The 27,166-nt window shown below is 37.9% G+C and overlaps 1 protein-coding gene across 4 annotated transcripts in view; it reads right to left on the bottom strand.

The window, feature by feature from the left end:
• Window positions 1-7,806: 7,806 nt before the first annotated feature.
• Window positions 7,807-27,166, bottom strand: part of nkd1 (NKD inhibitor of WNT signaling pathway 1) — a 32,547-nt gene continuing 13,187 nt past the window's right edge. Inside the window, exons 1-8 of one of the 4 annotated variants that reach the window (XM_055036645.1) lie at window positions 19,405-19,455; window positions 17,476-17,573; window positions 15,942-16,045; window positions 15,741-15,836; window positions 13,769-13,916; window positions 12,822-12,903; window positions 10,992-11,119; window positions 7,807-9,225 (exon numbers count right to left, since the gene is read on the bottom strand). In XM_055036645.1, coding sequence (XP_054892620.1) covers window positions 8,693-9,225; window positions 10,992-11,119; window positions 12,822-12,903; window positions 13,769-13,916; window positions 15,741-15,836; window positions 15,942-16,045; window positions 17,476-17,479 — 1,095 coding nt within the window. In that variant the 5' untranslated portion in view covers window positions 17,480-17,573; window positions 19,405-19,455 and the 3' untranslated portion in view covers window positions 7,807-8,692. Of the gene's footprint in view, window positions 9,226-10,991; window positions 11,120-12,821; window positions 12,904-13,768; window positions 13,917-15,740; window positions 15,837-15,941; window positions 16,046-17,475; window positions 17,974-19,404; window positions 19,463-27,166 lie in introns of those variants that run through there. The other 3 variants (XM_055036644.1, XM_055036642.1, XM_055036643.1) reach the window with 3 other exon arrangements.

Below are 27,166 nucleotides of genomic sequence, written 5' to 3'. Positions count from 1 at the left end.
TGCAGATGTTTGCAGCAGAATTACAGTGAAGTAATTTAGGAGGAACTAAAGGGAAAACAGTAGATGTTTAGATTTGTCCAAAAAAGAAAATTATCAAACTGAATGTCTGAGATGCACACTCGTTGTAGTTTAGGTTTGGAGCCACATGATGGAAGTGTTGCATAAAAAGAAAACGCTCAGATTCTTGGGACCTTTTATTTTTAATTCCTCTTTTTACATTTTGTTGTTTCTATTTTCAATTATGTAACTTCCTTTCTGCCTGTTTGCGCTAGCACATTCAAACTGTGTTCACATGATGTGGTAGATCCTGCAAATACTTTAATTTCTGTTAACATGACTAAATTAAGCATATTTGAGTAAACCGTTGTTACAAAAAACCAACAGTGATGACAGTGATGAGCAAATACAGACTTCAATTCATATTGCTATGTTTATGGAGCATTGTACATGCTCCATAAACAGAGCACGGTTTGTTACGTTGAAATTACAAACCTTACTTTTTTCCATTGATCAACACAATGTACACATTTGCAAAGTGGGAAGAGGAAAAGAGGTCCTCTGTCTCTGCAAAAGATATCAAAATAGAAATCCACATAATGATGATGATTTATTCATTTATCTCCTTCAACCTTCCCATCAACATCCTGTCCCTGCTGATGGAAGACAACGTCACAGTGTGATGTTTGTGACGTGTTGCTTTTCCACCACAAACAGTGTTTTACCAATAGGCCATAGAGTTTATGTTTGGTTTCATCTGACCAAAACACCTTATTTCACATTTTCCATGTCCCCTACTTTAAATGAAAGTAATTGAGGCTTATTTCAAACAAGGACTTTTGTCTTGCCCATATTCCATGAAGGCCAGACTTTTGAATTGCAAGACATTCAACACATTCCTCCACCTAAGTTGTGGAGGTCTTTTATTTAGGGTTTTCAACATAAGGTTGTTTTGAATATATATTTTTTTATTTAATTGTAAAAAAAATAAATAAATAAAATAAAAAAGGTGTAAACACCATATGTTGGTCTATCATGTAGAATCCCTTTAAAGCACAACAAGCCTTGGGGATGTAACATCAGGAAATGTTCATTGTTTACTGTCAGGACAAAAAAGGTTCAGGAACAACACTGATTTATTCTTTGTGGTCTTTGCAGCTCCCCGTAAAGTACCAAAATCAGTTTATTATTCGCCTCTGTTTTGTTCTGCTGGGGGGAAAACCTCACACAAACACATGGACAGGAGTAATCAAACACAATCTTTCAAAGAACGGCTTCTCTTTTTCTTTGTGTCTGAGAAACAGCCGACTCCACCTGAGGGAGTGTAATGCTGAGTGCTTTCTGTCAGGTTTACTACACAAAACTTTAATGTCATTCGAATGACAAAAGGGGGTCCACAGGCAATTTGAGGAATAAAAACTGACACCTGGTAAATAAAGAAATAATCTTAAAAAGAATATCAGAATTTTCCTTGCCTGGATTTTGAAGAATTTGTGGAAAAGCTCAGAAAATGTGAGTTTCTGCATTTGAATTGCCCTCATCTATCATTAATGAACAGATTTGGAATCAGCTAAATTGTAATTATGATGTCTGAGGATATGTCTTCTTTCAGAGAATTCACAGAGGAATGTGAGATGTGATAAAGTTCAGTGTTTCTGGGCAAAACCAAAGATGAATCTCTTTATCAGCTCATGGAAAAGGCATGCAAGTCCTGGCTACTTCAGATTCACCTTTGCATCGTGCACTGAAAATCTGGCCAAGCAACAACCTACTTAAACTTTTCAAGTAGGTTGTTAGGCATTTCTAAGCATATAATGTACAAGATTGGGCAATTTGATACTGTATTTTCCTAATAGTGTGATCAAAACTATCTTTATGTCTTTATGAAAAAAAATACATTTTCCATAAAGTGAAATATAAACAGTTGTTGCAGCAGATTAAATAATTATCTTGTAGCAGATCAAAGTCAAAGTTAAAGATTTAAAAGTATTTTGAGAAAGAACCGATGATCTTATCAAACGTCTTTTTTTGTACAGTTTCGGATACACATTGCAACAGCATCTGTACATCCTGAATTACCAAACTCCATCAATCACAGCACTCCTGCTCTAATCTGGGTAAACATATCAATACACAGATGCAGCCAAAAGTCATAGACAAAGTCGGAAAAAGGTAAGATAGTGTTTATAAAATTACAGATATAATAATATTGTAGTTAGTGATGTAAGATAAGTATTGAATGCGTCAATGCTTTTCTAAGTAAATATAATTCTAAAGGTGCAATTAACATGATACTATCACCAGATGTCAATAACAATTCATAAAGTTAACCCACTCAAAAAAATTTCACCATAGATATTCATAAATTATACATTATGTAATGGTATTACACAGGGGAAAAACCATGAATCCTTTCATTTCAACGTTTGCCAGCCAGTAAAAAAAGTGTGGCATGTGAGAAGTGATGCTGGATTTACCCAATAAACATCTGGATCCCAAACATTGTCTCAGGCAGTAACTTTGCAGATTTATTTTCTCCCTCTTTGAAAGAGCTGGGGTGTCTCCACTTAGTTTACAGCAAATAAAGGAGATTAGATAAGTATTACTCCAGTTTTGGTAAAACTATCACATGTGGACATACGTAAACATGAGGCTAGTTTGTTTTGTATAGCAAGATTTATAAAGTCAATGGTTCCTTCTCTATACCTGAACCATGATATTCTTGAATCAATAAAAGATACTCAACCATGCTTCTAAATACTGAATGTATTTAGGAAGAAAGATACACACATATATTTATGAAAGTTATTGCAAACAGTTGGAAAAGTATATCTTTAACTATGTACCCCTCCTACTGTCGACTGCTGCAGTTAGAATGCAACCCCTTTTATTAGGACCCACACTTTTTTTGACAGTCTGAATTGCAATAAGACTGCCATGAAGATATACCTTCATTGTAACATTTTATTTTTTCAGTTATCCATTGAACATAAAAAATAAGTTCTAGTCTCTGAAAATTATATGGATAAAATATTGATAGAATAGAATAGAATAGAATAGAAAAACTTTATTAGTCCCATAGGGAAATTGAGGTTGTCTGTTTGTCCTTATAAGCCATGTCTCATTTTATCAATGGTTTCAAGTAAAAAAAGCTGCAGGATATACAGCGAAAGAGGGCAGTCATCCCAGATTCCCAAAGCTAATGGGTTAACAAATAAAAGAGGATTAGCTCATTAGATTAATGACGACATTAACTGTAAGAGGATCCAAGAGTACCGTAGAAAATGCACAGGATGAAGCTACAAAGTGACTCAAACATGGAGAGGATTGTTGTATAATTAGAAAAAGCTTGTCAGAGCCAAATAGAGAGCGATACTTAGCTGTTGAAATGGATGGCGTCTCTTTCAGAGCAGGCTGTTTAAGGTCAGCCCGTGTAACCGTGCGTGTGTGTAACCGTGCGTGTGTGTAACTGTGCGTGTGTCAATCAGCATTTAATTGACAGGAAGATTAAAGCTCACATCTGAGGGCCTCTCTTTTTGCTGAAGCATGCCATGTTGAAGGAGTCTGGTCTCCAGCGTCTGCCCAAGGTTTGGGGTGCTGCGCTCAAGGTTAGCTGGGGCGCCCCGCTGAGCGTGCACTGTCTGAGATGGGTCCTACTTGTTGGACATTCATTATCAAACTCTGTTTGCTCCTTTCATCTGAAGCTCTCTGCAGCACTCAGCATAAACTACAGAGGCACCTTGCAGCTTGACATCTCTCCATTCAGTCTGTACCTTAAACAGCATGCTGCCACATCAAAGAGCCGTGGCTGCCTTTGATGTTGCAAAAAAGAAAGAGCGCCAATGATCTGCTAAAAACCAATGCAACTTTTTGAAGCCTTGTTTTATTCATTTGCTATCTCTAAAGGTCTGGAGTCAGTTTCTTAAAGTCCACACGACAGGCTCTGATTTTGAAGAAGTTGGACAGCAGCTTTTGCTTTATAATGTGAAATAAGAAAAGTTTAGTAGCACATTATATCCCTGGAGTATAGATTTCTTTTTCCATGAATATCCTATTAAATGCCACATTTGTTCAGTTAAAGGGGATTACCTCAGAGCTTGAGGAATGAAGTATGTGTGAAATAGCAAAGTAAAAGCAGAGTTCTTTGAAATTACTGTACAGGAAATTTTATTCCATATCCAAATTCAAAGAGTTATTCATATAGTTTTAATTTTGATTTATATGAATGTTTGACACCAGATGAATTTTTACACAGGATGTTCAGTTAACGGACTGGGGAGAGATGAAACATTAGTTTGCTTGGTAAAACATATCTCAGCACACCTGCAGTTGTAAATGCCAAATTTTACAAGTCTTACTGGATAAATAACAATATTTTTTTTTTATTGAAAAGCAATTCTGATAGGTATTAAAAGTATAAATGCAGATAATTCTTACGTTAATGCCTTTTTTCTATACATGAAGCCCTCATAAACACATCTTAACATTCACATAACATCCAGCAGTTCACAATATTGCAATGCTTATTTAAAAAAAAAAAGTTAGCCATTAAGTGCTAAGGAAAACAGCTGCCTAGCAGCAAATTTAAATAGTGACTTTTAGTGCCAGCATGCACTGTAAGTAAAGTTGTCTATGTTGTGTCTTGGAATAAACCTCGTCTATTTGTAGTTTAACCCTCTCAGGCTCAAATTACCTGAAAAGACTGTTTAAGTTGTTGCAAATCTGCAACCCCTGCCTGGAGAGGGTTAAAATACAAAGCAACTTACCTCAGGAATAACAAAAGGAAAAAGCAACAGCAAAATTTTTCAACTGTATGTACTGTTCAATAGCTACTGGAAAAGACAAGAATTTTGTCTTTCACTATTCAGAAAGCACTTGCTTCATTCTTGTTGGTTGTGCGGAAGGCCCTTTTTCTGCTTTTCAAAGGTTGTACAATTGCACATCTGTTTGTAGTCATCTTCACACGCGAGGGTAAATATTGAGCTGGGAGGGCGTGGCAAGGAGCAATTCTTTTGGATGTAAAGTGGCAAGAGGCCCAAACAGTTCATTCTGAAAAAAGTTCAAAATAGGCAGAACTAAGCAGACTAAAATCTCATTCTATAAGAATGATTTTGTGCAAAAAACATTGTGAATACGTTTTGTATAGCCCACACACCGATCCTAACTTGTCTAAGGAAGCATAGGTCACCTTTAAATATAAATTAGATTGTCTTCTGGGGCCATTTGATCTCTGAGCAAATAGTTATTCAGTTACAAAGTAAAGAGAGTTTCAGCAGATTTATCTGAATGGCATATGATTGATTCAAGAGAATACAAGCCATAGTCCAAAACTGATTTAGAAGTAGCCTGTCTCACCAGTATCAGCATGAGGATTACAGGCTGAATTTAATCCTGTTAATTATAATTTCATCAGATATATGCAAGAACCAAGGGGCAGCTCAAAGGAACATTTAATGTAAACGGCCACTGGGTCAGAAACACTGAAATTTAGCACTTTGTCAGCTTATTTCCTAATCGTATGAACTTGACAATAATTGAAGTATTTTATTTCTGCCCCTCTTTCCACACATAAAAGGCAGCCACAGCAATTAGTTTTAATTTTCTCTTTCCCACTCTTCCTTTTCATGTTCTTGAGTAGGCTGGAACCAGCGTATTCTGATCATTTGCATTATCCAAAGCAAATCTGCTTTGAAGTTCTAAGATTCTCTGCAGAAAGGGAGCCACTTATCCAGCATGGAGGGAAATAAGCGTTAACGGCTCATAAATTCGTTGGAACAGATGTACCTTATCACTGGATTTGCTTTTTTTTTCCTTCAACCCTTTTCAGTCTATATTGGAAAGAGACTATCTCATGTCCCCCTGATCCCTTAACATTTAGCATCCTTCCTTTGCAGTAGCTGACACCCTGCTGTGCCAATCCACACTTCAAAGCTTTCTGCATATCAGCTGGAAACAAAACAAACAGGACACATTATGGCAGTCTCTCATTTCCTCACATTAAAGTCAATATGACAGTGTTCTTTGTGTGTTTATCATTTTAGTTTTTAAGCTTTCATATTTCAAAGTGGCTAAGTACAAAGTTAATCCATTATTTAACGTAATGCATTGTGTTCCAGCAATGCAAAAATAACAATTTAGATGGGCCCAGCAAAAATGTATCCAAATATGCCCCTCTTAATTTAACTGCTGAAGTATGCAAGCTTTTCATTCATAATTTGACATTTGAAAAACCAGAGTTTCCAAAAAAATGAATGTACTAAAAAAACATAAAAGTTACAAAAGACAACTATATACTAAATATAATCCACCTTCTGTTCTGGAATATCTTCTGGACTGGAAGTTATTCTGTTCTCATCAGACTTTGTTTGGACCAATATTAGTGAAACACATTTGATGTTACTCACCTTAAAATATCTAAAAACCATAACTCTCCAAGACAAAACTCTTCAAGAATGTAAATGCCTTAAACGATGAACTGAAAAAAAAAAAAAAAACCTTTGAGATGTTGACCTGACATTTTACAGAACTTACAGGATCTCCCCTAAAATCCTGGTGCAAGACACCAACAGGTTACTTTCATGGGTCAGGAGTCCATGCCTCAATGGGCCATGAGTGCTTTCACCTCACACGAGGCAAGAACACATTATTAGCCAGGTGGTGATATTTAATGTCATGTGTTTGCTTTTTACCATGAAAAATATGCAGCCATCATTGCTTGATATCAAAGTTTTTTGACTGGTAAGGAAGTTGCATCAGATGCAACTGTTTTAAAACTTAAATCTCAGTAGGATTGTTTTAATCTGGTAATATAAAGGTAAAAAAAAACAAGTGTGGGTTCTCCTGTGGTACTCGGGAGATTGCTTAGAGAAGTAAACTCAGTGGCCTGTGTTTGTAAAGACTATAACCCTCTTCCTCCACCTTCCAATTACACAGTGTGTTGATTCATCACAGGACATTCTAAGTTTGTCTGCAGCATGACAAAATGTGAAAAAATAAAAGTGTGATTTTTCTTTTTTTTCTTTTTTTTTTGCTAATACGACACTCAGATGTGCCTAAAAGAGCAAAAATTAATGTACAAATAAGTTACAGCAACATATTCTTTAAAAGAAAAGGTACCCTAAACATCTTTCTTTTAGGCCATCTGGGACAGGATGAATGTTCCTACTGCCAGCATGGCAGTAGTTGTGAGATATGAGTTATGGGCTCAGTGGAGTCTGCAAGCCGGGCTCCAGGGTTAATCGGCACCAGAGGAATGAGACAGCTGAGAGAGCCATCGCCCCGCCGCATCACAAACAGAGCTCTGTCAGCTGAGTAGTGAGGACACATGGCAGCACAGCAAAAGACCTGCTGACAGCCGTGGTACAGACTGATGGGGTGGAAACAGAGGGAGCAGCTCGGAGATCATGGGACACGGCGTCAGGGAGGGAATGCCAAAATCCAGCGTGCCAACATTCTGCATGCTGAATAAAAAAAATATATGTGAAGACAAAAGAGAATGACACATAAGTCAAACTTGATCTGGACTGGTCAGGAATCCTGGCCTCCAATGGGCCTCAGTGGGCCCATAGAGGGTGAAGTTTTCATCAATCTGTGATGAAAACTCACCCTCTAACAGGACAAGTTTACAGTAAACGCAGTCCAATTTAAGCAAATTTCACATCCCGGCTCCAATGGGAGCCGGGATGTGAAACCAGGAGTCCTGGCCTCCAATGGGCCTCAGTGGGCCCTTAGAGGGTGAAGTCATCACTCTGTTACAGTTGGATGTAAAGGTTAGAACAGGGAGAAAATTAATGGAAATCTGAGTCAGGGTTCAATTACATGTTTTACTGAAGTTCCTAGTGGTCATAATAAAAATGTAGTTTCCACAATGAATACATGAATAAAGCTTATAAAATCAATGACAGTATAAATACCTTATGTACAGCAAATGTTAGTTCATAAATCAGAGGAGGCTTTCTAGTTTTCAGAGCTGCAGTTTTGTGACATGATTCATCTTCATTCAACAAAGTTTAAAAGTGATTTTGAAAATGAATGCTTGCTTAACGTTTCCATCAGAACAACAATTCGGATAAAAAACAGAGGTAGAAGCGGATCTGGGATAAATTATACTGTTTCAAAGTTTTCCTTCCCCTTTATGCCTACAGTGTATTACGGGTTATATTTTATTTTTTCAAAACTCTGCTGGGGAGCTTGTTTTAAATTCTGAGCACACTTCCAGTGGTTTCCAACACACACCAGTGTAGTGATGCTCAGACACAAATTTTTCACAAATTGCTCGTCGCCCATAATCCTTCATATATTTTTGTATTACAGTCACAGCTTCCTCGTCGTGTCCCTCCTCTTCCTTTTGATTTAGTGGTCTGGGGAGTGTTGGGATGCTGGTCTGATGGTCTAAACGTCAGCAGGTCTGAACCGGGTTGCCTCCTGAGCCTTCGTGTGATTTTCAGTCCAGCTACTCAACATGGGCTTTTACTCACTGTCCTACTGCATACCAAAGCTTCTCTATGTCAGACCAACATTTTATAGCACTGGTTATGAAACATTCCAGCGCTGGCACACGCTGGCCGTCGCCCTCATGTCCTCCCCATGTCCTGTGCCTGTGCTGCCAGGTGCAATGCTGCAGTCAAAGTCTGCTGGCCTGGTTGTTTTCTGTGGCAATGCAAAGGCGCTGAGCCATCCCAGGCAGGCTAGAACTTCAGGACTGGTAAAAGTGGTGGTAGTGGTGATGGTGTTCATGGTGGTGGTGATGTTCATGCCGCTGCACTACTTGTGCCAGTCCACCCTCATACAGCAACACACTTGGGAGGTCCCTGACCTGCTCTTTCTCCACTATAGGTCCCGGAGAGCCAAGAGAGCCTAAGGCCCGGTAGCCTTGGCTCTCCTTGGATCGCTGTTTGTGTTTGCGGTATGGGGCTGCCGACTGATGAGGGGGTGTCTGGGAGGGCAGAGCCGGGGGAGGCGGGGCACCTCGACTCCTCATCACCCTCCCACTGTTTTGTGCAGGGGGTGTGCGGCTGTGAGTCTTCGGAGAGCGAATGCCATGCCGCCCAGCATCCTGGCCTCTGGGCCGGGCTGGGTGAAGGCTCTCTGCAGCAGGAGTGTCCACGGCCGACTGCAGCCGGCGGTGGTGTGAGTGGGCGTGTCCGTTTTCTGGTTCATGTGAGCGAGAACGGGCCTGGTTGGATGAGCGAGCCTGAGCCTCTACCTTTGCTGGTTCTGCAGCAGGACCTGTCCCAGAGAGAGACGATAATATTATTCTAAAGAACTCTTAACAAAACATTTATTTCGTGACTGAACTGTTTGATGTTGGCAGTCAAAACCATGGGAAGTAAACTAGAAGTTATTTTAGTATTCACTTATTCTGATGATTAATCGGGTAACAAATTAGTACATTATACAAATTTTTCATTAAATCACGTCATCCTTCTTATGCAATATTAACAAAACATTTAAAAAATGTTAATGAACAAATAAATTCATTTTTTAATAAGAAAATATTGTCTATCATGACATAACATAGCATTCCTTTGGATACTTTAAATTTTGATCATTTGTAGCTAAAAAAAAGTACTTGTAGCAATCAACATGTGAAAAGTTCACCCCTTTCTGTTTGACTTAACATCAATTTGACTTAACATCAATTTTGGATTAGCGAATGCTGAAATAATTTTCTGTCTAAATTTGTATTTTTAATATAACTGCAAAGCTTTCAGTGGCCTTAAAATCAAAATTTTAATCCATCACAGTCCATGCTGTTGATTGGTGGGTTTATAGATCAAAACTAGTGAGAGTTCTTCACTTATTTCTATACGCTTACAGTAAACTGAGTTGCCTTTTAATAATAACATATCGTCAATAAAAACCTGCAGGTACATTTCAGATTATTTTGAGACTGCAGCAATTTCTTCTCCACGACCATGTAGTGACAGTGGACAGTTGATTGCATTGATTCCCAGAAAAATGACAATATCCTGTTTTGTTTTGAGAGTTTTGCAGATTGTTGTTCTAAGCAGAACCTTTTTTCTGCCTGGTATTCAAATATGAAGGTCTTTTGAGGTAGTGTGAGACATAAAAACACTTCCTGGGAGTTCTGCACTTTACTTTTTGTGAAGTATGAAATGTCCTTGCCGACCAATAACAGTGACTCCAAACCTTAGTTTCTTTTTTTTTTTTATCCCAAAATCCTATCATACTTCTTAGAATAATACAATTATCAGAACTGTCTTTAAATTCCTAAAAGACCATAAAACTCTTGGTAGATATTAAATGCTTCATCAGTTTAATAATTACTTGTTGAGATTTCTAATCACAAAGCTTCTCTTTCTGCAGTAGTTAAAAGAGAAAAAAACTCACAGAGATATTAGTTTGATTAATTCTAAATTAAGTTGCGTCTCAAATATTTTTCTTATGATTTTTGGTTTAAAAAAAGAGTGTCTGAATTTTCAGACATCTCTTCACAGTTGACCAAAGTCGCAGATGTTAGAAATTTAGCTGTGTTCTTAAGTTTAACCTGGATTTTCTGAGTAATACGTATCACAGAAAAAACAAACAGGCATTGCCTCTGGAAACATATTGGCTCTACATTTACACAAAATAGATAGATACAATCTAGATGTGTGAAGCTCAACGCAAAAACTCTCCAATCTTATTTCAGGATCTTTTCCTTTTGGAAATCCTAGACACAGAGGATTCCTTTTAGCACTTCCCTACAACAACACAATAACGGCATGTCATCACTGACTGGCAGATCAAGCCTGAAACTTTTTCAACTTTAAGAATTTCCCCTCACACCATCCCGTCCTGTTGATGGACTTTCCCCTCAAACACTCGATGTATTGTGCTTGCCTGAGCCCAGATGTTTGTGCTGGCGAGGTACGCAGAAGGCCGGTCGTCCCACCTAATGGTTCTAAGCAGGTGCGGCAATAATGACGGGCTTCAAAGGGCCGTGGTCTGCCTCCCGTCCTCCCCACCCATCTTTACCCCGGTCCACTCACCAGCTCCAAAGCGGGACGTGTAGTTTTCAATGCCTGCAAGGTCCAAGTAGTGGTTCCTGCGTTCCAGGTTCTCGTCCACACAGTGGCGCTGGCAGCCAGACTGGGTGTGGTGGTCGCTGTGGTGGCGCCTGTGGAAATGAGTGGCACCTCTCATTAGGAAGCAGTTTGGGGAAGATAAACAAGCGTTGCTTGTGGTCAGGTAGAGGCAGGACAACTGTTACAGAGCTGGGATTGTTACATCTCAAGTTGCTGAATGTGGACAGAAGAAAAACAGCAAAGGTTTTGTTGTGCAAAACAAATGATTTAGGTTAGAACGCCTTCAAAATATAACAGAATATTTGTATCTCTATAAAGAAAAGGATGTACAGGTGCTTCAAAATAAATAAGAATATAACTTAAAAGCATTTTCATAATTTAAATCAAAAATTTTATTTTGTAAATTATTTAGATTAATTATGCATAAAGTGATTCATTTCAAGCATAATAAGTTCTATTTTTATTTGAGTTTATGTGATGGCAATGCTATGGCCTCCACAGTCATACTGCTGTAACTGGAACTTGTTATGAGACACGAGAAGCCGATCTTATCTACCGATATTAGCTACCCTGGCAAAGGTAAAAAAAAAAAAAAGGTTAGGCTTTATAAAAGATTGGTTTTCAGCCAGAGAACTGTAATCAGTGGAGCCCTAGTTTTGGGGGTTCTTAACATATCAACATCAGCTACAGCTGTCACATCACTTGTTAAATCACTTGTGAAACACATGCAACATCAGAAGTGTCTTTAGTTTGCTAAAAAGAAAATTTCTCAGTGTTTTAAAGCCCTATTTTCATTTTAAATTCAGAATTTGATTTGGATACAAAGCTCCCAAACTCTGAAACAAAAGTGGAGAGCAACTGAATCCAAGGGGATCCTTGGATCCCTTGTAAGGATCCCTTATAAGGATCCCCTTGAAATCCCCTTGAATTCAAGGGGATTTCAAGCCATCTAGGAAGTTTTCATAGATGGTGATAATTTGAGGAGCCATGTTATCTGCTGGTGTTGGTCCACTATATGTTATCAAGTCCAAAGTCAATACAGCCATTACCAGGATTTTTTTAGAGCACTTCATACTATGGCAACCTTTAATGTCTCATCTGAGATAGAGGTTTTATTGAATCTGTTTTAATGTTTTGTATCACTGCCCAGTGCGGTAAGTCATCTCTGGCCAATAAACCAGACTTTGGACCCAGGTTAAAGTGGCTGTTAAAGTTTCAGGGAGGAGTCAGATTCAGCTTGTGGAATTCAATAACAAGTCGTGGAAGGCAACCTCTGTCATCATCTCCTTAAAAACTTACCAATTCTTCCTCAGTTCAATGGCATAAATGATCTTCAGTAAAGACCAAGAGTAACAGATTTTCTTTTTGTACCTGCTCCTTTTGTTATGCTTAGTAGGACTTGACAGGATTTACTGTATTTTATGGACTGCAGATTTATTTTTCCATGAAGGATAAAGAAATCCAAACTGATCCCTCTGCTGACAAGCTTTAATAAAATGTTAAGTTCATCTTCCAGGATTACTTGCCACTTCATCACACTGACAGAAGCGTATAAATATTTCAGTTGTGGTATTTCTATCATGAATCATTTTAATAGGTCTAATGTAATTATTCAGATATCTCTTATGTAATGTTTAAATTTCTGATAAACTAAATGTTGTGTTTCATTAGATGCAAACCAAATAAATTAACTTTTTGATGAAATTTGGATTTACAAGGATGCAAATGTCAGGTTACTATATTTTGGAGACACCAGAAGCATCAAAACGTGAGTTTACAAGGAGCTGGGTTTACCTGAGGAGAGCTCGAGACTTCTTGTCTGCACTCTTGAGATCATCTATGCATTTGTCATTTTTCTCCCTGGAGTGGGACACATCTGAGAATGCACAAAGACACAGGGGGCTATTACCAAAGGGAGCAATGCAGAGAAGCCACACACACCCACACAAAACACCAGGCACACACACTCAGAAGAAAGCAACCTTTGTTTTAGAGTTTCACTTTGAAGATCTATAGATAAGGAAAAACAACAGTGCTTCATTTATTTTATTTTCAACTCCCAGCCTCTTATAAGGAGCAGAATACCATAAAAACCAGGCTGGTTTCAGCAATAGTATTATTAGGATGTGGGATCTGATGCAATTTGAAATTAGCATGAAGGCAATCTTTTCAAAGCTTCCTCCATCTGAATCTCCTGACAGATATTTATAGACAAAACAATAGGACGCAAACACTCAGGAATATATACTTTTTGAGATATTTTCCTCTGACTACTTGTTTGCCAAGTCGTCAGTGAGGAAAGTTATGTTGAACGCTGCTATATTTTCCCCACAGCTCTGAGAAAGGAGGACAAAGAGAGGGGGAGAAAAGAGGAAAAAGGGGAGTACTGGAAAAAAGAAAATGGCTGTGGTTATCAAAAGGACTTGGCACATTTCTTAAGGTTTCTTTTAGGGTATTTGAAGGCGGCAAGGGAGGGGAGGGGGCGCTCTCTCTCTCTCTCTCTCTCTCTCTCTCTATGGAGTCACCCCCCCATCATTAAAAATGAACCCCATTGAGTGGGAGGGATGGAGAGATGCAGAAACTGCAAGGAAACAAAGCTCTGACAGGCCTGAAGCGTCCGCCTTTCTGCATGACAACAAACAAGTCTCTTAGTGAGCTGTCAGCACAGATCCACTGATGGAACTTCAGAGTCGCCTTTTTTTCTCAACAGCTGCCCCACACTGAGTTAACGTGACACTTACCTGTGGCACCCTGAGCACAGCTCCTCCACCGCTGGCTTGAGTCTGGAGCGACGGAGAGCTTGACCCGCAAAGTCTTGCTGTTGCCAGGAGAGTGGTTAACCGAGGCGTCCACCACCTCGTAGATGGTGTGGAGCAGGCTGGTGATGTCCTGTAGGGAAGAACAGGGGATAAATCTGAGAGTGTCCTGGAAAAATGTAAAACTTTTCACAAACCTCGATGGACGTTATTGGAAATTTTTATAACAGACAACCACAAAGTACAGCATAATTGTAAAGTGGCAGAAAACGACACCTAATTCTCAAAATTATTTTACAAATAAAAACCTGAAAATCTTGGCCTACATTTTTTTCATATATGTATGTATGCCCTCTATTGTTGTGAATTATGGAAGTGAAACTGAAACAACTGGGGTTAAACTAGAAATAGAAATTTTTATGACTTTCTTTTTGATATATAAACCAATTTTTTTATGGAGTGTGGAACTGTTGGTTTTTCTGCCAACAGAGCTGTGGATCTCTGCAGTTTCACCATTTGACTTCTTCTTTCCTGACTTGCACATTGTTGTGGATGGTCATGCTTCAGTAGGCTTGTAATGTAAGATGTCCATTTGCACATCATGCATTGGACAGCTCCCTAAAATGTTCAAACTGAACGAGATTGTTTCATATAATTACCTTGCTTTCAACTTTTCAATATTGCTTAAAAGCAATTGTTTGCACTGGATGCTTTTCATAGGCAGATCTGAGAGCACTTGCATTCCGCACTATTCAGATGTTTGTTCAGGAAACTCAGGTATAATTTTGCTTCCACTTCACACTTGTGCTGGTCAGTGTCAGTCTAACACATAATAGATGAATGAAATGTGTTAGAATTTGTCATTGCAACATGACAAAAACTTAGAAAAAAAAATAAGTCTCAATACTTTTGGAAGTGTATCTGTTTGTGTTAATTATTTTCAAGAAATGCTTTTTGTATCAAGTAATGCTCACATGCTGGAAATCATAAAAGATACGAAAAAGGTGAAAGGTGAAATATCTTCAGGCATCTTTTACATCACAAACTTTTTGAAAAAGATTTTAAATAAACATCTTAAATTCAAGGATGAACTTTACAAATATTTTCAGTGTACGATTAAGATTTTTTTTCTTTACATATTTATTTGGCCTGCCACCAATTTTGTGTTTCCTCGATGCAGCAGTTATGAACGTTATGAACTGTTTACAATTCATAAATTAACTTTCCATTTTCTCTGTTTTTTTACTTTGGAAGAAACAGCTGGATGTTACTTTTAATAATTTACTGAAAATTAATCCCCACAAAGACTCAAATTACTCAGATATACTCAGTGTACTACTCTGAAATTGTTCTGGTACTAGTTCCATTCTGGTTTTATACATAAAGCAAGTAAACAAAAAAATGAAACAAAAGAAATTCTTTTTGTGTTTCTCACTTCACTTGTTTCTTCAGTGAAGTGACTAATAAAAGCATCGTAGTGGAAGACACAGCTTTTTCTCCCCTACCAAGTCACTGTCTGCCATCTCAGGAGCCACAGAGCCACAGGCAGCGCCAAAAACCTGCACAACCAGCCACACAGAGGAGTGCTGTAGTCACTCTTCACCGTTTCAAGTTGTTCTTGAAAAAATGCTTTTCTGGATGTTTTGTCAGATCTTTATCCGGCAGACGCAGGCCACATTGAGCAGTGCCTTCACTGAATTTGCCTATAGAGTGAATGCTACTTTCTTCTGGCTTTTTTTTATTTGGGGTTGGTTAAGTGTTAATAGGCAACATGGATGTTTTTATTCTCCAAGATGAGGTTGAATATTGATATTGTGATATTGATATTTTTTTATTAAATAAAAGAAATGCTTCTTTAATGCAGTGATTGAAACCTAAAAATGAATGCTAGTAAACATTGGGGTGGATTGTCAGTCCTTTTAAAGAGTTACAATTAGCTGTTTTAAGTAAATATTACCTCCCGAGTAACTTTGCCATTGTTGTCAAAATCATAGAGGGTAAAGGTCCACTCTTGTCTGTTGTCCTCCTCCACAGACACAGCACACTCCAGCTCCTGAAACAGTTTCATAAAGTGCGCATGTGAGATCAAGTCCTGCCACTGGCCCAGTTTTACCCGCAGGGGGAAGTGATAAACCTCCCGCTCTGCGTTGACACTCACTTCAAACTGGAGCTGTTTCTGTGGCCCCGCGGGAGACCGGCTGTCCCTCTCCTGCATCTTCTCCTCCACGCAGCAGCTGTCTGTCTTCTCCGGGGGTAGAGCGACTGCGGCAACACACACAAACGCACACAGCAGTGAGCGCACGGGCACAAAGATAAAAGGGATAGCCTGAGGACAGAAACGGTGGGTGCCGTCTTAACTTGAGGACATGTCGTCCCTTTCTAGTTTTACTTGTAAGCTCATGCTTCCACGTTTGGCAGCTGAAATTAAGATGTAGAACATCTTAGAGCCTGCCTTAGAGCAAAATTGTACAACACAAATCAGACTTTTTTTTTACAACTTTTTTATTGAAAATAGTGTTTTATAAGTGGAATCGCTGTTTTGGGACTTTTGCATTACTAAACAACTAAATCAAAGGTCATTTCTTTGGCTTTTCTGGGATGCTTTGATGCACAGAACTTGTAGTTATTTACAGTATTCATGATCCCGCTCAAAAGCTGCAGAAAATCAAAGCACAGTTTGGCTTTCACAGTTCAAAAATAGTTTTTATGTCAGCAATGAGAGAAAAACAGATCTGAGAGAGAGTGTGGTCAGGCTGAAACACTTTTAAAGATTCAAAAATGTGATGCCTGAAACTCCCTTAAGATGCCTCTATTAGCACTGAATTCACATTTATGCTTCCAGAGCAAATGAAATAACTTACAAATATAATGAATGTATCAATAAATATGACTCAATAATTTATATTAGTTATAACATAAAAAATAAACAAGAGTGACAGCAATTGACCCAGACAAACTCAGTCCAATGTGGCTGGTGCCAATTACTACTATGGTGGAGGTGTCACTGGAAACCAGCATTGAAGGACGGCAGACCCAGAGTCATAAAACGCTGATCAGACGGTCACATTATACACAGCAGGGACATTATTGAGTAAAAGATTTGAACAGTATGTCAGGAAAGAACCAAGAATCTTAACATAATTGTCTCTCTGATTGCTAATAAAACAATAAATCCTTTTGAGACTCAGTAAAGACACTGTCTGAAATAAAATCTAAATATCTTTTGCTCAATAACCAATGAATTATATGAATGGGGAGTTAATAATTCAACTTATGGATTCGTGTAACTCTTGTTTTTCTTCATTAAAGGATTGATTTAAAATGTCCAAAGTGACAGATCACACTGACATGCTATTGGATAATTCAATGTCACATGGATGCCTATTTATCATGATGGATCAAAATATTACAAGGATTCTTTGTAATTATTATGGTTGGATCTTGGGTTAAAGCTAAAGCAGCAACATTAGCTGCCCTACTTTAAAATTGTGAAAGTATTTTTTTATATACTTATATGTCGTGTTTTTTTTTTTTTCACAAGTCCACATAACTTACAGTTAAGCAGGAATTATAATGCTCGATCCTTGCACATTTCTGTAAGTTTGTCTCAGTCATGGCTGCTTTATCAGCTCCATTTAACATGGATTAAAAGCCAATGCAGTACATTCACAGTAAAATGAGGCAGCACACACCCATATAGTCACACAGACCACGCCCTTCTCCCCCATCCTCTCATCCTGCCGCACTTTGAAGTTCTATTCTCAAACCTTTTGGAAGAGGATCAGACCAGCTGTAAAACAGAATCATTAATTAATTAAGCCAAGTCAAATTTGAAACGCTGTTTGTTTGTTCGCCAATGGAGCAGACACAACAGACCAATTTCTTTCCTCCTGATCCAACGAAGATCAAAGCAGACCTGGGCGGGGGAGAATGCCAGAAATGAAAGGCTTCATCCCAGGGAGCTTTTACCAACTTTTTGGAGAGGAGCAACACTTGGGGTCCTGCTGTCTGATCATTTGAGGTGCTCAAAGGAAACATTGTGTGCAAGGGAAAATCTGTTCAGTAGTAGGCTCAATATGGCGAGGAGATACTTATCTTGGGGTTAATGAAATTCCGGGAGGAGTAACAGTAATCTGCTATCACCCTCCTCCCTCGCTGACCCCTTCCCCGTCGCAGACAGAAACCGGCTCCTTACAAGTGAAACTGCAGCCAAGGAATTGGCCGCACATCAGATCCGAGGGGCGAGACGAAAACAGCAGAGGCTGGCACCCGCCGCGCTTTCTTCACACGTGCAGGGCTATTTTTCACACGCATGCAAACCATGGCAGGTTGGGAGAGCTGCCATGTACCATGAGGAGTCGGCTGATCTGAAATGCCGTGTTAGACATAACTGGGTCTCATAAACACCAACGGCAGTAAATTACTATGAAAATGTCCAGCATTTGAAGAACTTCTTCCAAAATAGAACTTTTATTTCAATCACTGAGATTCTTCAAAGGCTGTTTGTGCTTTTGCATATGAATCCAGGTAGTAATTTTGCAACATATCCTTTGGGTTCTTTCATCTCGGATTTCATCTCATTTCCTTTGCAATTTTAGCAGAAAAGTTCTCTTTTAATCCCAATAAAAAACTTTCTCCGGATGTACTTCTTTCTGCCTTAAAGAAAGAAATCTTTCATCTCCCCTCGATGTTCTTTTGTGCTGGGTTTCTGTAGTTCCCCCATAGTCATTTTTTTAAATTTGCTCTACTTTTTAATATCACTGAGTTATCTGTAAATCACGCAGGAGTTTGTCATAGTTTTCTGTATGCGTTAACTATTATGTAAGAAATCAGTAGAGATTAAAGGCTGGTTACAGGCATCAAGGTGTAGTTGATTGACTGAGACTTTTAGAAAGACAGGAAAGTTCCCAGATTTTCACTTTGCCTGTTAATCTCATGGGATGAATAGAGCAGTGTAGTCTAATTAGCAACATCTGTCTTTGTGGGAGGACAGCTTTGACCAAGATACATTATCTCTCTTCTTTCTGGTACAACCCAGGGAAGCTGAACTTAAACAAAGGTAAAATTTATTTTGCTTTTATTCCAAATTCTGGGCTGGCCTCGTTAAATGGTAGATATCAGCCTGCACCTCACGTCCAGCACTGTCTTTAAATGGGAGGGAGACTTTCTCCTCCCAGTGCACTTAATCCAGGATCACGTCAGAGAAAAAGATGGAGGAACCAAAGCACTCTGCCTACAGCAGCTGAAGAGTGGCAGATAAGAAGTGAAGGGGGCATTTGAGAAGAAGGCAGCCTGAGAGTTTAAAAGGAGACGTTAGAGAGTGGATGGGGAAAACAGATGACAGACTAATTCAACTTAATCAACAACAGAACTGAATGAAACTGAATTAAAGTGGAAATTGATACCATGTTACTTGCTTATTTGTTTATTAACTTGCTCTATTTTTAGTTTGCTTTCAGGACAGAAAAGGGAAGAAAATGTTTGCTTTGGCAAAATATTATATTGATGTTTGCTTTGCTGTAATTTGCTAACTAAAAACTAATGAACATATATAATTAAAAGTGCAAACTGAAGCAAAATCAACAAAATGGATTGGTGTTTAACATGTAAATTCAGCTTACCTTCTAAACGATAGTGTTCATCAATGATCCCCTCCCCACATGCATCAACCATTGAGTCCTAGAGACAGAATAAAAACAAGATATACAAAATCACTGTTTTGCATTCATGTAAAAGAAGTCATGTCAAACAAAGAGCAAAGACCAGCCTTCTCAAAAAGTTGCCCTTACATCACCAAGAAAATGCTAGCATTTAAATTACAGCTTTTGCATATCTATATATGAACAAAGTTTGACAGTTGCAAGCTGAGCTTAAACAGCAGTGGAAAGTTTAAAGGCACAGTAATTGCAGGACTCCAGCAAAATGAGCATGAGATTGGCAGTTAGATTTCAGATGACGAAACAAGCATCTAAATCACCGTCTCTGAATGTACTGGACTCTGAGCGAGAGGTCCGGTAGTAGAGCTATTTCTGTGGGTCACTATCATAATCGATTGATACGTCCAGACGGGTTGTTTTTATCCTTATTTGGGACACCATGCCTGTTGGTGCATACCACAGAGAATGGAGGGACATGTGATCCACAGGCTTAGCTGTGGAAAATATCTGGCTCCAGTATCCGTGTGGTGCTACAGTCATTTGGCTGGAAAACCATTACTCACATATTGACAACCACAAAACATTCACACGCAGGCAAAGATCTACCAGCAACATTTCTAATGTAAACAATCAGTCTGCTAGTCCTAGATTCAGATCGCTGCTTAAACAATAACGCTTAAGGATGTATTTACAATACTTCCATGCATTAAACACATTTTTCTGGAAATAAATACATTTTGCTGCAAATAAAGCATTTTGCACACAAAATACTGAATTTACGCCCATTCTTGTTCGGATTAGATTCCTTGTCAACAGCAATGCTAATCTTTTATCACAGATCAAGGATCTTGGTAGCATGATGCTGCCACCATGGCTTGTTTAGGCTGATTTGAAGTATTATTTGTTGGATGCAGGCCAAATACAAAGAAGACTGTTTATTTAACACATAAAAACACCCAAAAGTATTTTTTTTAATTCTAGTTGTAACATAAGGCAACATGTAAAAGTTCAAAAGGCTTACATACTTTTTACTCGATTGTGTAAATTTTACTGCATCTGAATATGAACAAATAAAACATTTATTCCCTAATCAACAAACACTGTATCTATTAGTATTTAAAACTGTGATGTAAATAAAAATTACTTTAAGTTCTAACATCGTACCATAATAACTACAATAAATAAAAGGAATTTCTTGTAGGTTCATCTGCACTTTTTTACATTTATCAAAATATAAACATGAAAAATTTGATATCAAAATTAAATACTTATCCATTGTTATATTTTGAAAAATTATAACTAATAACACAGTTAATAAAATCAAGTTTCTATCTCGCTTTGTAAAATGATTTCTAACTAAGTTAACAGTGTGCTTGAATGTCCAATTAACATAATTAATTTATACGATGTGGTCATCGTATGATTTATGTTTTACCTATTAGAGTATGAGATCCAGAAAGGAAGGAGCTCAGATATTATTATTATAACCTTCTGGGTTTGATGGTGGCGACAGTGCAGCACTGTGGGTGGCCTCAGTCAGAGAATAACTGCTGCTGAATGAAGACATAAAGTTTGATGTGCCAAAACAAGCAGCTGAGATGTTGTATTTCCTATTTGTGCTGTCAAGTCAAGATTTTTATGAGTCTCTCAGGATTTTAACACATAACTGACCAAAACATAAGTGGTGAATAGTGTGTTAAATGACTATTACTATATCTTTGTAAATATTGTTTATTATTATAATTTCAGCAATGGTTAATGTTTATCTGCTTCAGTTTGAAAGACAAATACAGATGTAGAATAGATTGTCTTTCTTCTGGAATAAATAATTTTTAACCACAAATATCAATTAAAAAAAAATATATATATATATTTATAGGTCCAGATATAACTTGACAGGCATAACTCAAGTTGTTCAAGTTTTTGCATAGGCTTCCCTTAAGAGCAAAAAATGCCAGAAAATGCACAACAACAAGCCGTGATTATTTTTAATATTCCTGCTTTCACTTTCCTCCAAAAATCTGACCTTTATTGAAAACTTTACAGAACAAAGTCCAGTTTAAAAATGAATAAGAGCAATAAACAGCTCTTATATGGTGAAACATTGTGGGAATGGTTTGGACCAAATAATAATTACGTGTTATAATAGCCTTAAGAAAAACGTCCAAACTAAATCTGGTTGAGAATCTAAGGCAAGTTTGAAATGTAGCTACCAAGTCACAATTATTGCACACAGACATAAATGAGACATTAATCTATTTTGGAAAGAGTAAAAGGCTAGTGGTAGATTCCTGTAGGACTCTTAAAAAGTCAGGGGTCATAGAAGTTTCAGTGCCCTAAAAACCCAAACCTCAAAATGTAGTAGAACAACAAAGGCATATGCATAACATAGACTAAAGTTGGTAAGAAAAACTGAATTTGGTGAAGATTTGGTGTCTATTTCTTTTTGCTTTTTGTTTTAACTTAATAAATCTGTCCATGAGACCTCCAGCAATGAGTCACTTTGGTCAGAGGTGCAGGGTTGATTACAAACTAGGATACAAACTAACAAATTTCACCACCCATGAGACCAGCTAAAACAATTTTCCAGACATGGCGTTTAATGGCCTGTGGAAAGCAGAGCGTGAAGCCTTTTGCTTTCAATGGCAGCCTGATTCTTCAGAGCTTCTTTTGGGACTCATAAGAAGGAAATGCCCCTGTGTGTTTTAAAGTAGCTAAATTCCTTTCAAAGGAAGTGATTTATTGCTGGACCTCTTCACTGAATATTGTGCATCAGTGCCATTCACAGGCTATGATCTACTATTGTCATTAGGGCTGAAAACATGTTTGCTTTGCTGCCTAGAGCTATAACTCATCAATAACCCACTTCATGGATATGGTTAAGCCAGATGAGTAAATTTTACAGTAATGACACCGGCTGAATTAAAGTCATTGATGGGGTCATTCCTTTCTCCTACAGTAATATTAGTAACAACAAAGTTAAATCATGAATTACTTTTATCGATGAGAAGCTGGTAAGAATCCAGAAGAAGAATCCATCAAAACATTTCTGACAGTAAACAAATTTCAAAGGTATGGCTTTCAGTTTTAAATGTAGAACAATTTTTCCACCACTCTTTAGTACCAGCTAGATACTATATTAGAAAGTCATAAGATTGTGATTTTATTCGTAGTGAGGAGCAACAACAAAACAAACAGTAATAAAAATTATAAAAATAATTCTGACTTTGCTTGACTGAAGCAGTAAACATAAAACATGATATAACTCAGGGTTTCATAGAGGTCAACAGATTTACAGAAACAAACTTCCATGTGAAAATAACTAAGCAATGGCATAACATTAAAACACAAATCTCTAACCACAGTGAGCAATCAAATGCTGCCTTTTTTAATAAAAAAAATTGTTGCATGCAAAAGATAACACTGGTTTTGTCCAAGTCAGACTTTGACCCCTCATCAAATTATAAGAATGACTAACAGACACAAGCTGGAATACAATAACATTTGAGCTTGGGCTTAAAGGTTTCTGTCTTCTTTGAAAATAATTTCGAGGCATTTTCATGTTATACTGCAGTGCTCACTTTATGTAAAGACACCTGCAACATAATACAGAGAAATCATTATTAACGAATATGTAAGAAAATAAATAAATAATACTTCCCATATTTCACTTGGGATTCTATTTTTAGGCAGACCTATGACAACATATGATAGCACTACTTTTTTCACAAAATCTTAAACCTTTTTTGCATCAAAAGTGTTTAACATGGAGGCATCCAAATATTTAAAAAATATGCACTTTAAGCTTATGGTAAAAAAAAAAACAGCACAGTCTTGGGTTTGCCAACAATAACTAGTGTATAAGATAAATCAGAAAGACATTCTGCTAAGTTCATCCAGAACAAAAACAGCTGAACAGGACTGCTCTGTGTAAAAGAGAATCTGCACTTAGTATGGACCAAGAGTAAAACAGAAGGGGAGTCAGACAGCAAGCACATGCTGGGAGGAAACAGACTTGGTGAGTTTGGACACAATGTTGCTTCTAGCGTCTTTCTTGCCCTGCCTTACTTGTGTCGGCAGACACGGTTCCAGTGGGCCATGTTTTTTCTCTGAGGCTGTCACTGAAGCAAAAGGCTACATTAAAGTGCAAGTAATAAGTACTTGCGTGTGATTGTGGGAAAGTCCCACAAGGCCTCTCAGTCTCTATGCCGTCTGCCTCCATGACCCACCACACAGTCTGACAATTTATGCGGCCGACGACAGCTCCCCCTGATCGCTCGCCAGGGCTCAGTGGAGGCAGGCCTCCGGAGCAATGGCAGCACTACTGGCACTCCATCAAAAACCAAGGAAAAATCTCATTAAGGCTGCAGCCTGGTGCCTCCTGCCCTGTTCTCCACCCGGTGGAGGAATACACCTTTGGGATTCCAACGGTCAGAGCGATGGTTAAAGATGAACAGAAATTATGTCAAACAGGTCAGATATTAAACAGGGAAAATAGAAAAATTGCTGCGAAAAAACATGTAGTTGTCGCTCGGTTGCTGACATTCACAAAAACAAAACAAAAAAAACTATGTTAAAGAGGTTGAAACTAAAAATAAAGTAATTTTCAAGCTGGTTTTACATCCCATCCAGTAACATAACATTTGAAAAATTACTTGATAAACATGAAATTCAAATACATGCATTTGTGCAGCGTGATACACCAGAATCAGAATGTCTGGGGAAGTATGTATGTCATCATCATTTAGAACCACAGAACAAGAACAGGATTTAGGAGGAATCTAAACTGAGGAAAGAAGACACAAAACACTTTATGCTACACCTCAGATTTTGAGCATCACCAAAGCATCTGACCTCAGAGTTTGTTTATGAGCATAAAGTTTCACTTGTTAAAAAAAATGTTTTTCCAGCATTTTTATTCTTTTTTTTTTGTCTCGTGTCAGTACAAAACACCTGCTGATATCCAAAGATTGTGTAATCTCCAGATTACTTCTCTCTCCAAGCAATAAATGTATTATTGTAACCTGCAATCTGGAGATTATTTGCAGCATTAGTTGTCAGTATATTTTAAAATGTTTCTTTTTCAGTGTGTGAGCCAAAGAACCTGTGCTCTAGCTGAATGTAAAATGTTTTGGTGGTGTGACACTGTGCTTAGAATAACATAATGTCATATACATTATTCCTAAGTTAAACCCTCAGGAGTAAAACCAAACCGATCATGTGTGAATATTGCTTGCTAACATAAAATACATTTTTATGAGGGGTTATTATGAGCAACATGCTGAAGCATGAGTATGCACATCAGAGGAAAAACGCTAGTAAGAGCTGTAGCATAGCTACTGTGCCATAAATTACTTCAAAATTACAGGTTTTATCACATACAGGGAATTTCAGACAGGCTGATAACAGAATGCTTTTAAATTCCTCCATAGGGTGTTTGTTTGCTATGTCTCCAAGTTACTGCTATTTAACATTTTGATAACTTTATTTTCCTCACTAGATAAATGACCATATAATTCTTCTTTTTAAAGTCAGACTTTGAGCACTTTTGTCTTGGGTGGCCAATGTGCAATGAATTGATGGATAACATTATTTTTGGCATGCCAAAAATAATGTTATAACTTTTTATTCATTTGCTGGTGCTTTTTTTATGATCACTAGAAGGTACAAGTATGAACATAATAAAAAGACATTTTGAAAAAGGATGACATATGGTCTTCCATGTAAACTGAAGCTGTCATTGTGTTTGTTCTGAGCCTAATAATCTTCTGCACCTAGCAAATATAATGACTTTGATTGATTCTGTTTGATTAATAGAACAAACAGCTGTATTAAATGGGGACTTTTGTTTGGTTGGAGTGCACACAAATCTATAAAGCAACATAAATTACCTCTTATTATGTTTACAGCTGTAAATTTGATTATAGGTTTGCTATATCTCACAAAACTCCTCAAGAAAGGAAGTGAGTAAACTTATCCACCAGTGGTAATTTCAAAGGAACATGACCCTTGGAATCTGGAGTGGTGCCAATCCTGCAAAGTGTGGTAAGAGTACTGATGTATCTCAAGGAGAGAGAGGGAAAAAAAAGCACCAAGAGTTATCATCAAGCAGCAGTTTAGACCTGGCTCCAGGCTGTTCTCCCACTTCTTTAAGCTGGAGCACTCCTCACCTTCCAGCAACATTAAACAGCCTCACTCAAAGTGCCACGTAGCAGTAAAACATGACGCCCAGAGATGGAGCCAAGATAGAAGGTGTTGACGCGAGGTGGTGAAGCAACGCACTGCCTCTGAGTGAAGCTTCAAAAGGGATCGTTTTCACACATGAAATAAAGATCTCAGATAATCATATAGCGTAGTAAAGCTGACGCGAGGCACAGTGGAACAGGAGATTGGGATGATTTTCAGACAACACCTTCACAGTGGCAGCCATGACAAGTCGATCTTTATGCATTTCTCTTCAGCAACATCAAATGAATCAGGAATTTTTTTTTTCACCTTTATTATCATGTGATCCAGTGAGGCAAGGTTTTACACTACATCTGCTCAAAATTGTACAGCAAACTGCTCAAATGCACAACAGCCATATCACGTGCAGTTTGCAGGGTAAAAGTTTATTTGATCTTTTCTATTTCAAAGTTTAATTTTATGGCTTTGATAAGAAATTCAAAGCATTTCCAGAGGTCAAATATTGTAAATCTTTTGATACTGAGCCTTTAACACCTTTCAGTTGATCAAAACATAAGATAGATAATTTTATTGTGAAGCAACTTGCAGTACTGTGCCAAAATTAGGTGATTAAATTCCCACTCAAATATCTTGTTGTTTGCTGTTCCATAGTAAAGTACCATAATTAAACTAAATAGAAAAACAAGCAAGTTATTAATAGACCAATCCAAGTTCCTTCCAATAATAAGATCCAGCATTATGATTTGATGTTGCAACTTCAAAGAGGGACATTTTCCTTCCAGACTTGGTGGCCCCATGCCTGACACCCTTCAGTCACGTCACACTCGCCTCTCTTCCTGGACCCCAGGAAGGAAATTATAGCCATGGAGTTGGGATCCATCACCAGGCAGGTTGGCGTAAGCAGCTCCATGATTAAAGCGAACATGGTCAGCAACACACAAAGCTAAAAGGGTCTGAGGAGTCCACACATGCCTGAGGCCTTATCCTGCTGGGATGCTCCTCACACACATGCACACGCACACAGACACACACACACAGATACATGCAATCATATTATGTTATAAAATTTAAAAAGGTTAAAAAAAGCATTTGGTCCCTCAGATTCCTTCTGTTTTAGCCTTTTAGTCACATTTACAAATTTCAGATCATTAAACAAATTTTAATGCCACTCTAAGATAGCCTAAGTAAACACAAGAAGGGGTTTATATGAATAATTAAAAGCTATTCAAACCAGTGCTGCCCTACATGAAACGTAAATGTAAATATAAATGTCCCTAAGAACCATTCTCAGTGTCAAAGATTCCCATTGAGAATTTGAAACAACTATGCACATCTTTTAAATAGGCGAGGAAGACTTTAACTCGCTCTAATGTGAGGAATTGTTTTAACTCAGCACCTTGGGAGGGATTTTGATGATGATTTTGAAAATATTCAGTCCACTGAATATTTTCAAAAGTCTTGGGAATCATCAAGATATGTTCCGGTGAAAGTTGGAAAGGCTGTTGAGTTCAGATTGGTCAACAGCAGCTTTTACTTTCAA

This window comes from Poeciliopsis prolifica, unplaced genomic scaffold (genome assembly GCF_027474105.1).
Source record: "Poeciliopsis prolifica strain line A6 unplaced genomic scaffold, Auburn_PproV2 SCAFFOLD011, whole genome shotgun sequence".
Lineage (NCBI taxonomy): Eukaryota > Metazoa > Chordata > Actinopteri > Cyprinodontiformes > Poeciliidae > Poeciliopsis > Poeciliopsis prolifica.
The sequence above is the reverse complement of the archived record's forward strand: the minus strand, read 5'-3'. Positions and strand labels throughout refer to the sequence as shown.